The sequence below is a fragment of the Oncorhynchus masou genome, unplaced genomic scaffold (assembly GCF_036934945.1).
Source record: "Oncorhynchus masou masou isolate Uvic2021 unplaced genomic scaffold, UVic_Omas_1.1 unplaced_scaffold_903, whole genome shotgun sequence".
Classification (NCBI taxonomy): Eukaryota; Metazoa; Chordata; class Actinopteri; order Salmoniformes; family Salmonidae; genus Oncorhynchus; species Oncorhynchus masou.
Window position 1 is genome coordinate 201,963 of NW_027015503.1, and position 13,897 is coordinate 215,859.

General features: G+C 49.1%; 1 protein-coding gene across 4 annotated transcripts in view; it reads right to left on the reverse strand.

Annotated features, from left to right (window-relative positions):
* Positions 1-13,107, reverse strand: part of ical1 (islet cell autoantigen 1-like) — a 67,973-nt gene extending 54,866 nt beyond the window's left edge. For 2 of the 4 annotated variants that reach the window (XR_010455320.1, XM_064964072.1), the window contains exons 1-2: positions 12,871-13,106; positions 696-819 (exon numbers count right to left, since the gene is read on the reverse strand). Coding sequence is in view for 2 of the 4 variants with exons in the window: in XM_064964072.1 (XP_064820144.1) it covers positions 696-790 (95 nt within the window). In the remaining 2 variants the exon portion in view is untranslated. Of the gene's footprint in view, positions 1-695; positions 820-12,870 lie in introns of all 4 variants that reach the window. The other 2 variants (XM_064964075.1, XM_064964074.1) reach the window with 2 other exon arrangements.
* Positions 13,108-13,897: the final 790 nt, after the last annotated feature.

Here is a 13,897-nt window from a genome sequence, read left to right on the forward strand (position 1 = left end):
GGGTGGGCACAGGACCAGTCTGACATATTAACATAGCAGATCCAGTATTAACACTGGGGTGGGCACAGGACCAGTCTGACATATTAACATAGCAGATCTAGTATTAACTCTGGGGGCGGGCACAGGGCCAGCATGACACATAAACATTTACATAGCAGATCCAGTATTAACTCTGGGGGCGGGCACTGGACCAGCCTGACACATAAATATTTACACAGCAGATCCAGTATTAACTCTGGGGACGGGCACAGGACCAGCCTGACATATTAACATAGCAGATCCAGTATTAACTCTGGGGACGGGCACAAGACCAGCCTGACATATTTACATAGCAGATCCAGTATTAACTCTGGGGACGGGCACAGGACCAGCCTGACATATTAACATAGCAGATCCAGTATTAACACTGGGGTGGGCACAGGACCAGCCTGACATATTAACATAGCAGATCCAGTATTAACACTGGGGTGGGCACAGGACCAGCCTGACATATTAACATAGCAGATCCAGTATTAACACTGGGTTGGGCACAGGACCAGTCTGACACATAAACATTGACATAGCAGATCCAGTATTAACTCTGGGTTGGGCACAGGACCAGCCTGACACATAAACATTAACATAGAAGATCCAGTATTAACTCTGGGGCGGGCAACACAGGGCCTTTCTGGGTTAGGGGTTATGATGGTTCTGACCTCTGCTTGGCCGAGGCACACAGGGCCTTGCTAGTTGCGTCCATCATGTTGCCAGCCTTGGTGCGGTTGTGTTCTGCCTGGAACCTCAGAAACATCCCGAACTCATTCTCCTCCTGAGACAGGTCTGGAACACAGGAATGTCATAACCTCAACATAACCTAACCCAACCTCAACATAACCCTAACCCTCCTGAGAAAGGTCTGGAACACAGGAATGTCATAACCTAACCCTCCTGAGACAGGTCTGGAACACAGGAATGTCATAACCTAACCCTCCTGAGACAGGTCTGGAACACAGGAATGTCATAACCTAACCCTAACCCTCCTGAGACAGGTCAGGAACACAGGAATGTCATAACCTAACCCTCCTGAGACAGGTCTGGAACACAGGAATGTCATAACCTAACCCTCCTGAGACAGGTCAGGAACACAGGAATGTCATAACCTAACCCTAACCCTCCTGAGACAGGTCAGGAACACAGGAATGTCATAACCTAACCCTAACCCTCCTGAGACAGGTCTGGAACACAGGAATGTCATAACCTAACCTAACCCTCCTGAGACAGGTCTGGAACACAGGAATGTCATAACCTAACCCTCCTGAGACAGGTCAGGAACACAGGAATGTCATAACCATAACCCTAACCCTCCTGAGACAGGTCTGGAACACAGGAATGTCATAATAACCTGAACCTGGAACACTCAACATAACCCTAACCCTCCTGAGACAGGTCTGGAACACAGGAATGTCATAACCTAACCCTCCTGAGACAGGTCTGGAACACAGGAATGTCATAACCTAACCCTAACCCGCCTGAGACAGGTCAGGAACATAGGAATGTCATAACCTAACCCTAACCCTCCTGAGACAGGTCTGGAACACAGGAATGTCATAACCTAACCCTCCTGAGACAGGTCTGGAACACAGGAATGTCATAACCTAACCCTAACCCTCCTGAGACAGGTCAGGAACACAGGAATGTCATAACCTAACCCTCCTGAGACAGGTCTGGAACACAGGAATGTCATAACCTAACCCTAACCCTCCTGAGACAGGTCAGGAACACAGGAATGTCATAACCTCAACATAACCTAACCCTAACCCTCCTGAGACAGGTCTGGAACACAGGAATGTCATAACCTAACCCTCCTGAGACAGGTCTGGAACACAGGAATGTCATAACCTAACCCTCCTGAGACAGGTCAGGAACACAGGAATGTCATAACCTAACCCTCCTGAGACAGGTCTGGAACACAGGAATGTCATAACCTAACCCTAACCCTCCTGAGACAGGTCAGGAACACAGGAATGTCATAACCTAACCCTCCTGAGACAGGTCTGGAACACAGGAATGTGATAACCTAACCCTCCTGAGACAGGTCTGGAACACAGGAATGTCATAACCTAACCCTCCTGAGACAGGTCTGGAACACAGGAATGTCATAACCTAACCCTAACCCTCCTGAGACAGGTCAGGAACACAGGAATGTCATAACCTAACCCTAACCCTCCTGAGACAGGTCTGGAACACAGGAATGTCATAACCTAACCCTAACCCTCCTGAGACAGGTCAGGAACACAGGAATGTCATAACCTAACCCTCCTGAGACAGGTCAGGAACACAGGAATGTCATAACCTAACCCTCCTGAGACAGGTCTGGAACACAGGAATGTCATAACCTCACCCTCCTGAGACAGGTCTGGAACACAGGAATGTCATAACCTAACCCTAACCCTCCTGAGACAGGTCTGGAACACAGGAATGTCATAACCTAACCCTCCTGAGACAGGTCTGGAACACAGGAATGTCATAACCTAACCCTCCTGAGACAGGTCAGGAACACAGGAATGTCATAACCTAACCCTAACCCTCCTGAGACAGGTCAGGAACACAGGAATGTCATAACCTAACCCTAACCCTCCTGAGACAGGTCTGGAACACAGGAATGTCATAACCTAACCCTCCTGAGACAGGTCAGGAACACAGGAATGTCATAACCTAACCCTCCTGAGACAGGTCTGGAACACAGGAATGTCATAACCTAACCCTAACCCTCCTGAGACAGGTCAGGAACACAGGAATGTCATAACCTAACCCTCCTGAGACAGGTCTGGAACACAGGAATGTCATAACCTAACCCTCCTGAGACAGGTCTGGAACACAGGAATGTCATAACCTAACCCTAACCCTCCTGAGACAGGTCAGGAACACAGGAATGTCATAACCTAACCCTCCTGAGACAGGTCTGGAACACAGGAATGTCATAACCTAACCCTCCTGAGACAGGTCTGGAACACAGGAATGTCATAACCTAACCCTCCTGAGACAGGTCTGGAACACAGGAATGTCATAACCTAACCCTAACCCTCCTGAGACAGGTCAGGAACACAGGAATGTCATAACCTAACCCTCCTGAGACAGGTCTGGAACACAGGAATGTCATAACCCTCCCTAACCCTCCTGAGACAGGTCTGGAACACAGGAATGTCATAACCCTAACCCTCCTGAGACAGGTCTGGAACACAGGAATGTCATAACCTAACCCTAACCCTCCTGAGACAGGTCTGGAACACAGGAATGTCATAACCTAACCCTAACCCTCCTGAGACAGGTCTGGAACACAGGAATGTCATAACCTAACCCTCCTGAGACAGGTCTGGAACACAGGAATGTCATAACCTAACCCTCCTGAGACAGGTCTGGAACACAGGAATGTCATAACCTAACCCTCCTGAGACAGGTCTGGAACACAGGAATGTCATAACCTAACCCTCCTGAGACCTGGAAACCCTCCTGAGACAGGTCTGGAACACAGGAATGTCATAACCTAACCCTCCTGAGACAGGTCTGGAACACAGGAATGTCATAACCTAACCCTAACCCTCCTGAGACAGGTCTGGAACACAGGAATGTCATAACCTAACCCTAACCCTCCTGAGACAGGTCAGGAACACAGGAATGTCATAACCTAACCCTCCTGAGACAGGTCTGGAACACAGGAATGTCATAACCTAACCCTAACCCTCCTGAGACAGGTCAGGAACACAGGAATGTCATAACCTAACCCTCCTGAGACAGGTCTGGAACACAGGAATGTCATAACCTAACCCTAACCCTCCTGAGACAGGTCAGGAACACAGGAATGTCATAACCTAACCCTCCTGAGACAGGTCTGGAACACAGGAATGTCATAACCTAACCCTAACCCTCCTGAGACAGGTCTGGAACACAGGAATGTCATAACCTAACCCTAACCCTCCTGAGACAGGTCTGGAACACAGGAATGTCATAACCTAACCTAACCCTAACCCTCCTGAGACAGGTCTGGAACACAGGAATGTCATAACCTCTAACCCTCCTGAGACAGGTCTGGAACACAGGAATGTCATAACACAGGAATGTCATAACCTAACCCTCCTGAGACAGGTCTGGAACACAGGAATGTCATAACAGGTCTGGAACACAGGAATGTCCCTAACCCTCCTGAGACAGGTCAGGAACACAGGAATGTCATAACCTAACCCTCCTGAGACAGGTCTGGAACACAGGAATGTCATAACCTAACCCTCCTGAGACAGGTCTGGAAAACAGGAATGTCATAACCTAACCCTCCTGAGACAGGTCTGGAACACAGGAATGTCATAACCTAACCCTAACCCTCCTGAGACAGGTCTGGAACACAGGAATGTAACCTAACCCTCCTGAGACAGGTCTGGAACACAGGAATGTCCCTAACCCTCCTGAGACAGGTCTGGAACACAGGAATGTCATAACCTAACCCTAACCCTCCTGAGACAGGTCTGGAACACAGGAATGTCATAACCTAACCCTAACCCTCCTGAGACAGGAATGTCATAACCTAACCCTAACCCTCCTGAGACAGGGAACACAGGAATGTCATAACCTAACCCTAACCCTCCTGAGACAGGTCTGGAACACAGGAATGTCATAACCTAACCCTCCTGAGACAGGTCTGGAACACAGGAATGTCCTGAGACAGGTCTGGAACACCTAACCCTCCTGAGACAGGTCTGGAACACAGGAATGTCATAACCTAACCCTAACCCTCCTGAGACAGGTCAGGAACACAGGAATGTCATAACCTAACCCTCCTGAGACAGGTCTGGAACACAGGAATGTCATAACCTAACCCTCCTGAGACAGGTCAGGAACACAGGAATGTCATAACCTAACCCTAACCCTCCTGAGACAGGTCAGGAACACAGGAATGTCATAACCTAACCCTAACCCTCCTGAGACAGGTCTGGAACACAGGAATGTCATAACCTAACCCTCCTGAGACAGGTCTGGAACACAGGAATGTAACCTAACCCTCCTGAGACAGGTCTGGAACACAGGAATGTCATAACCTAACCCTCCTGAGACAGGTCTGGAACACAGGAATGTCATAACCTAACCCTCCTGAGACAGGTCTGGAACACAGGAATGTCATAACCTAACCCTCCTGAGACAGGTCTGGAACACAGGAATGTCATAACCTAACCCTAACCCTCCTGAGACAGGTCTGGAACACAGGAATGTCATAACCTAACCCTAACCCTCCTGAGACAGGTCTGGAACACAGGAATGTCATAACCTAACCCTCCTGAGACAGGTCAGGAACACAGGAATGTCATAACCCTAACCCTCCTGAGACAGGTCTGGAACACAGGAATGTCATAACCTAACCCTAACCCTCCTGAGACAGGTCAGGAACACAGGAATGTCATAACCTAACCCTCCTGAGACAGGTCTGGAACACAGGAATGTCATAATAACCCTCCTGAACCCTCCTGAGACAGGTCTGGAACACAGGAATGTCATAACCTAACCCTAACCCTCCTGAGACAGGTCTGGAACACAGGAATGTCATAACCTAACCCTCCTGAGACAGGTCTGGAACACAGGAATGTCATAACCTAACCCTCCTGAGACAGGTCTGGAACACAGGAATGTCATAACCTAACCCTAACCCTCCTGAGACAGGTCAGGAACACAGGAATGTCATAACCTAACCCTAACCCTCCTGAGACAGGTCTGGAACACAGGAATGTCTAACCTAACCCTCCTGAGACAGGTCTGGAACACAGGAATGTCATAACCTAACCCTAACCCTCCTGAGACAGGTCTGGAACACAGGAATGTCATAACCTAACCCTAACCCTCCTGAGACAGGTCTGGAACACAGGAATGTCATAACCTAACCCTCCTGAGACAGGTCTGGAACACAGGAATGTCATAACCTAACCCTCCTGAGACAGGTCTGGAACACAGGAATGTCATAACCTAACCCTCCTGAGACAGGTCTGGAACACAGGAATGTCATAACCTAACCCTCCTGAGACAGGTCTGGAACACAGGAATGTCATAACCTAACCCTCCTGAGACAGGTCTGGAACACAGGAATGTCATAACCTAACCCTAACCCTCCTGAGACAGGTCTGGAACACAGGAATGTCATAACCTAACCCTAACCCTCCTGAGACAGGTCAGGAACACAGGAATGTCATAACCTAACCCTCCTGAGACAGGTCTGGAACACAGGAATGTCATAACCTAACCCTCCTGAGACAGGTCAGGAACACAGGAATGTCATAACCTAACCCTAACCCTCCTGAGACAGGTCTGGAACACAGGAATGTCATAACCTAACCCTAACCCTCCTGAGACAGGTCTGGAACACAGGAATGTCATAACCTAACCCTAACCCTCCTGAGACAGGTCTGGAACACAGGAATGTCATAACCTAACCCTAACCCTCCTGAGACAGGTCTGGAACACAGGAATGTCATAACCTAACCCTAACCCTCCTGAGACAGGTCTGGAACACAGGAATGTCATAACCTAACCCTCCTGAGACAGGTCTGGAACACAGGAATGTCATAACCTCACCCTCCTGAGACAGGTCTGGAACACAGGAATGTCATAACCTAACCCTCCTGAGACAGGTCAGGAACACAGGAATGTCATAACCTAACCCTCCTGAGACAGGTCTGGAACACAGGAATGTCATAACCTAACCCTCCTGAGACAGGTCAGGAACACGGGAATGTCATAACCTAACCCTAACCCTCCTGAGACAGGTCAGGTACACAGGAATGTCATAACCTCACCCTCCTGAGACAGGTCTGGAACACAGGAATGTCATAACCTAACCCTCCTGAGACAGGTCTGGAACACAGGAATGTCATAACCTAACCCTCCTGAGACAGGTCTGGAACACAGGAATGTCATAACCTAACCCTAACCCTCCTGAGACAGGTCTGGAACACAGGAATGTCATAACCCTCCTGAGACAGGTCTGGAACACAGGAATGTCATAACCCTCCTGAGACAGGTCTGGAACACAGGAATGTCATAACCTAACCCTCCTGAGACAGGTCTGGAACACAGGAATGTCATAACCTAACCCTCCTGAGACAGGTCTGGAACACAGGAATGTCATAACCTAACCCTAACCCTCCTGAGACAGGTCTGGAACACAGGAATGTGTAACCTAACCCTCCTGAGACAGGTCTGGAACACAGGAATGTCATAACCTAACCCTAACCCCTGAGACAGGTCTGGAACACAGGAATGTCATAACCTAACCCTAACCCTCCTGAGACAGGTCTGGAACACAGGAATGTCATAACCTAACCCTCCTGAGACAGGTCTGGAACACAGGAATGTCATAACCTAACCCTCCTGAGACAGGTCTGGAACACAGGAATGTCATAACCTAACCCTCCTGAGACAGGTCTGGAACACAGGAATGTCATAACCTAACCCTCCTGAGACAGGTCTGAGACAGGTCTGGAACACAGGAATGTCATAACCTAACCCTAACCCTCCTGAGACAGGTCAGGAACACAGGAATGTCATAACCTAACCCTCCTGAGACAGGTCTGAGACAGGTCTGGAACACAGGAATGTCATAACCTAACCCTCCTGAGACAGGTCTGGAACACAGGAATGTCATAACCTAACCCTCCTGAGACAGGTCTGGAACACAGGAATGTCATAACCTAACCCTCCTGAGACAGGTCTGGAACACAGGAATGTCATAACCCTAACCCTCCTGAGACAGGTCTGGAACACAGGAATGTCATAACCTAACCCTCCTGAGACAGGTCTGGAACACAGGAATGTCATAACCTAACCCTCCTGAGACAGGTCTGGAACACAGGAATGTCATAACCTAACCCTCCTGAGACAGGTCTGGAACACAGGAATGTCATAACCTAACCCTAACCCTCCTGAGACAGGTCTGGAACACAGGAATGTCATAACCTAACCCTCCTGAGACAGGTCAGGAACACAGGAATGTCATAACCTAACCCTCCTGAGACAGGTCTGGAACACAGGAATGTCATAACCTAACCCTCCTGAGACAGGTCTGGAACACAGGAATGTCATAACCTAACCCTAACCCTCCTGAGACAGGTCTGGAACACAGGGAACACAGGAATGTCATAACCTAACCCTAACCCTCCTGAGACAGGTCTGGAACACAGGAATGTCATAACCTAACCCTAACCCTCCTGAGACAGGTCAGGAACACAGGAATGTCATAACCTAACCCTAACCCTCCTGAGACAGGTCTGGAACACAGGAATGTCATAACCTAACCCTAACCCTCCTGAGACAGGTCTGGAACACAGGAATGTCATAACCTAACCCTCCTGAGACAGGTCAGGAACACAGGAATGTCATAACCTAACCCTCCTGAGACAGGTCTGGAACACAGGAATGTCATAACCTAACCCTCCTGAGACAGGTCAGGAACACAGGAATGTCATAACCTAACCCTCCTGAGACAGGTCTGGAACACAGGAATGTCATAACCTAACCCTCCTGAGACAGGTCTGGAACACAGGAATGTCATAACCTAACCCTAACCCTCCTGAGACAGGTCAGGAACACAGGAATGTCATAACATAACCCTAACCCTCCTGAGACAGGTCTGGAACACAGGAATGTCATAACCTAACCCTCCTGAGACAGGTCTGGAACACAGGAATGTCATAACCTAACCCTCCTGAGACAGGTCTGGAACACAGGAATGTCATAACCTAACCCTCCTGAGACAGGTCTGGAACACAGGAATGTCATAACCTAACCCTAACCCTCCTGAGACAGGTCTGGAACACAGGAATGTCATAACCTAACCCTCCTGAGACAGGTCTGGAACACAGGAATGTCATAACCTAACCCTCCTGAGACAGGTCTGGAACACAGGAATGTCATAACCTAACCCTAACCCTCCTGAGACAGGTCAGGAACACAGGAATGTCATAACCTAACCCTCCTGAGACAGGTCTGGAACACAGGAATGTCATAACCTAACCCTAACCCTCCTGAGACAGGTCAGGAACACAGGAATGTCATAACCTAACCCTAACCCTCCTGAGACAGGTCTGGAACACAGGAATGTCATAACCTAACCCTAACCCTCCTGAGACAGGTCTGGAACACAGGAATGTCATAACCTAACCCTCCTGAGACAGGTCTGGAACACAGGAATGTCATAACCTAACCCTCCTGAGACAGGTCTGGAACACAGGAATGTCATAACCTAACCCTCCTGAGACAGGTCTGGAACACAGGAATGTCATAACCTAACCCTAACCCTCCTGAGACAGGTCAGGAACACAGGAATGTCATAACCTAACCCTCCTGAGACAGGTCAGGAACACAGGAATGTCATAACCTAACCCTCCTGAGACAGGTCAGGAACACAGGAATGTCATAACCTAACCCTCCTGAGACAGGTCTGGAACACAGGAATGTCATAACCTAACCCTCCTGAGACAGGTCAGGAACACAGGAATGTCATAACCTAACCCTCCTGAGACAGGTCTGGAACACAGGAATGTCATAACCTAACCCTCCTGAGACAGGTCAGGAACACAGGAATGTCATAACCTCACCCTAACCCTCCTGAGACAGGTCTGGAACACAGGAATGTCATAACCTAACCCTAACCCTCCTGAGACAGGTCTGGAACACAGGAATGTCATAACCTAACCCTAACCCTCCTGAGACAGGTCTGGAACACAGGAATGTCATAACCTAACCCTAACCCTCCTGAGACAGGTCTGGAACACAGGAATGTCATAACCTAACCCTAACCCTCCTGAGACAGGTCTGGAACACAGGAATGTCATAACCTAACCCTAACCCTCCTGAGACAGGTCTGGAACACAGGAATGTCATAACCTAACCCTCCTGAGACAGGTCTGGAACACAGGAATGTCATAACCTAACCCTCCTGAGACAGGTCTGGAACACAGGAATGTCATAACCTAACCCTCCTGAGACAGGTCTGGAACACAGGAATGTCATAACCTAACCCTAACCCTCCTGAGACAGGTCTGGAACACAGGAATGTCATAACCTAACCCTCCTGAGACAGGTCTGGAACACAGGAATGTAACCCTCCTGAGACAGGTCTGGAACACAGGAATGTCATAACCTAACCCTCCTGAGACAGGTCAGGAACACAGGAATGTCATAACCTAACCCTAACCCTCCTGAGACAGGTCTGGAACACAGGAATGTCATAACCTACCCTCCTGAGACAGGTCTGGAACACCCTAACCCTCCTGAGACAGGTCTGGAACACAGGAATGTCATAACCTAACCCTAACCCTCCTGAGACAGGTCTGGAACACAGGAATGTCATAACCTAACCCTAACCCTCCTGAGACAGGTCTGGAACACAGGAATGTCATAACCTAACCCTAACCCTCCTGAGACAGGTCTGGAACACAGGAATGTCATAACCTAACCCTAACCCTCCTGAGACAGGTCTGGAACACAGGAATGTCATAACCTAACCCTCCTGAGACAGGTCTGGAACACAGGAATGTCATAACCTAACCCTCCTGAGACAGGTCTGGAACACAGGAATGTCATAACCTAACCCTAACCCTCCTGAGACAGGTCAGGAACACAGGAATGTCATAACCTAACCCTCCTGAGACAGGTCTGGAACACAGGAATGTCATAACCTAACCCTCCTGAGACAGGTCTGGAACACAGGAATGTCATAACCTAACCCTCCTGAGACAGGTCTGGAACACAGGAATGTCATACCTAACCTAACCCTCCTGAGACAGGTCTGGAACACAGGAATGTCATAACCTAACCCTCCTGAGACAGGTCTGGAACACAGGAATGTCATAACCTAACCCTAACCCTCCTGAGACAGGTCTGGAACACAGGAATGTCATAACCTAACCCTAACCCTCCTGAGACAGGTCAGGAACACAGGAATGTCATAACCTAACCCTCCTGAGACAGGTCTGGAACACAGGAATGTCATAACCTAACCCTCCTGAGACAGGTCTAGAACACAGGAATGTCATAACCTAACCCTAACCCTCCTGAGACAGGTCTGGAACACAGGAATGTCATAACCTAACCCTAACCCTCCTGAGACAGGTCTGGAACACAGGAATGTCATAACCTAACCCTCCTGAGACAGGTCAGGAACACAGGAATGTCATAACCTAACCCTAACCCTCCTGAGACAGGTCTGGAACACAGGAATGTCATAACCTAACCCTAACCCTCCTGAGACAGGTCTGGAACACAGGAATGTCATAACCTAACCCTAACCCTCCTGAGACAGGTCAGGAACACAGGAATGTCATAACCTAACCCTAACCCTCCTGAGACAGGTCTGGAACACAGGAATGTCATAACCTAACCCTCCTGAGACAGGTCTGGAACACAGGAATGTCATAACCTAACCCTCCTGAGACAGGTCTGGAACACAGGAATGTCATAACCTAACCCTCCTGAGACAGGTCTGGAACACAGGAATGTCATAACCTAACCCTAACCCTCCTGAGACAGGTCAGGAACACAGGAATGTCTGGAACACAGGAATGTCATAACCTAACCCTCCTGAGACAGGTCAGGAACACAGGAATGTCATAACCTAACCCTAACCCTCCTGAGACAGGTCTGGAACACAGGAATGTCATAACCTAACCCTCCTGAGACAGGTCTGGAACACAGGAATGTCATAACCTAACCCTAACCCTCCTGAGACAGGTCAGGAACACAGGAATGTCATAACCTAACCCTAACCCTCCTGAGACAGGTCTGGAACACAGGAATGTCATAACCTAACCCTAACCCTCCTGAGACAGGTCTGGAACACAGGAATGTCATAACCTAACCCTCCTGAGACAGGTCTGGAACACAGGAATGTCATAACCTAACCCTCCTGAGACAGGTCTGGAACACAGGAATGTCATAACCTAACCCTCCTGAGACAGGTCTGGAACACAGGAATGTCATAACCTAACCCTAACCCTCCTGAGACAGGTCTGGAACACAGGAATGTCATAACCTAACCCTAACCCTCCTGAGACAGGTCAGGAACACAGGAATGTCATAACCTAACCCTCCTGAGACAGGTCTGGAACACAGGAATGTCATAACCTAACCCTCCTGAGACAGGTCAGGAACACAGGAATGTCACCCTCCTGAGACAGGTCAGGAACACAGGAATGTCATAACCTAACCCTCCTGAGACAGGTCTGGAACACAGGAATGTCATAACCTAACCCTCCTGAGACAGGTCTGGAACACAGGAATGTCATAACCTAACCTAACCCTCCTGAGACAGGTCAGGAACACAGGAATGTCATAGACAGGTAACTCTAACCCTAACCCTCCTGAGACAGGTCAGGAACACAGGAATGTCATAACCTCACCCTAACCCGCCTGAGACAGGTCAGGAACACAGGAATGTCATAACCTCACCCTAACCCTCCTGAGACAGGTCTGGAACACAGGAATGTCATAACCTCACCCTCCTGAGACAGGTCTGGAACACAGGAATGTCATAACCTAACCCTAACCCGCCTGAGACAGGTCAGGAACACAGGAATGTCATAACCTCACCCTAACCCTCCTGAGACAGGTCTGGAACACAGGAATGTCATAACCTAACCCTCCTGAGACAGGTCTGGAACACAGGAATGTCATAACCTAACCCTAACCCTCCTGAGACAGGTCAGGAACACAGGAATGTCATAACCTAACCCTCCTGAGACAGGTCAGGAACACACAGGGAGGGAGAGTGGGGTTCTCTGTGAATAGAACAGTATTATCCTGTCTATTTCCTGGTCTGTCTTTAATAAAGTGGTAACCGTAGTAACAGGGGTAACTCACGCGTGATCCTCCGCTGGTATTTCTCAATCACCTTCAACAGCTCAGTGGAGGTGGTCTGTACCGAGTGGAACAACTACAGACAGACAGACAGACAGACAGACAACGGGTGTGTGAGTGCAAACATACAGTATACAAATCAAATCAAATCAAATTTATTTTATTTTTATTTTTATTTTTATATAGCCCTTCGTACATCAGCTGATATCTCAAAGTGCTGTACAGAAACCCAGCCTAAAACCCCAAACAGCAAGCAATGCAGGTGTAGAAGCACGGTGGCTAGGAAAAACTCCCTAGAAAAGCCAAAACCTAGGAAGAAACCTAGAGAGGAACCAGGCTATGTGGGGTGGCCAGTCCTCTTCTGGCTGTGCCGGGTAGAGATTATAACAGAACATGGCCAAGATGTTCAAATGTTCATAAATGACCAGCATGGTCGAATAATAATAAGGCAGAACAGTTGAAACTGGAGCAGCAGCACGGCCAGGTGGACTGGGGACAGCAAGGAGTCATCATGTCAGGTAGTCCTGGGGCATGGTCCTAGGGCTCAGGTCCTCCGAGAGAGAGAAGGAGAGAATTAGAGAACGCACACTTAGATTCACACAGGACACCGAATTGGACAGGAGAAGTACTCCAGATATAACAAACTGACCCCAGCCCCCCGACACATAAACTACTGCAGCATAAATACTGGAGGCTGAGACAGGTCAATCCAGACAGTAACAGTGGGTTCAGCCAGCCACACAGTAACAGTGGGTTCAGCCAGCCACACAGTAACAGTGGGTTCAGCCAGCCACACAGTAACAGTGGGTTCAGCCAGCCACACAGTAACAGTGGGTCCAGCCAGCCACACAGTAACAGTGGGTCCAGCCAGCCAGACAGTAACAGTGGGTCCAGCCAGCCAGACAGTAACAGTGGGTCCAGCCAGCCAGACAGTAGCAGTGGGTCCAGCCAGCCAGTAACAGTGGGTTCAGCCAGCCAGTAACAGTGGGTCCAGCCAGACAGTAACAGTGGGTCCAGCCAGCCAGACAGT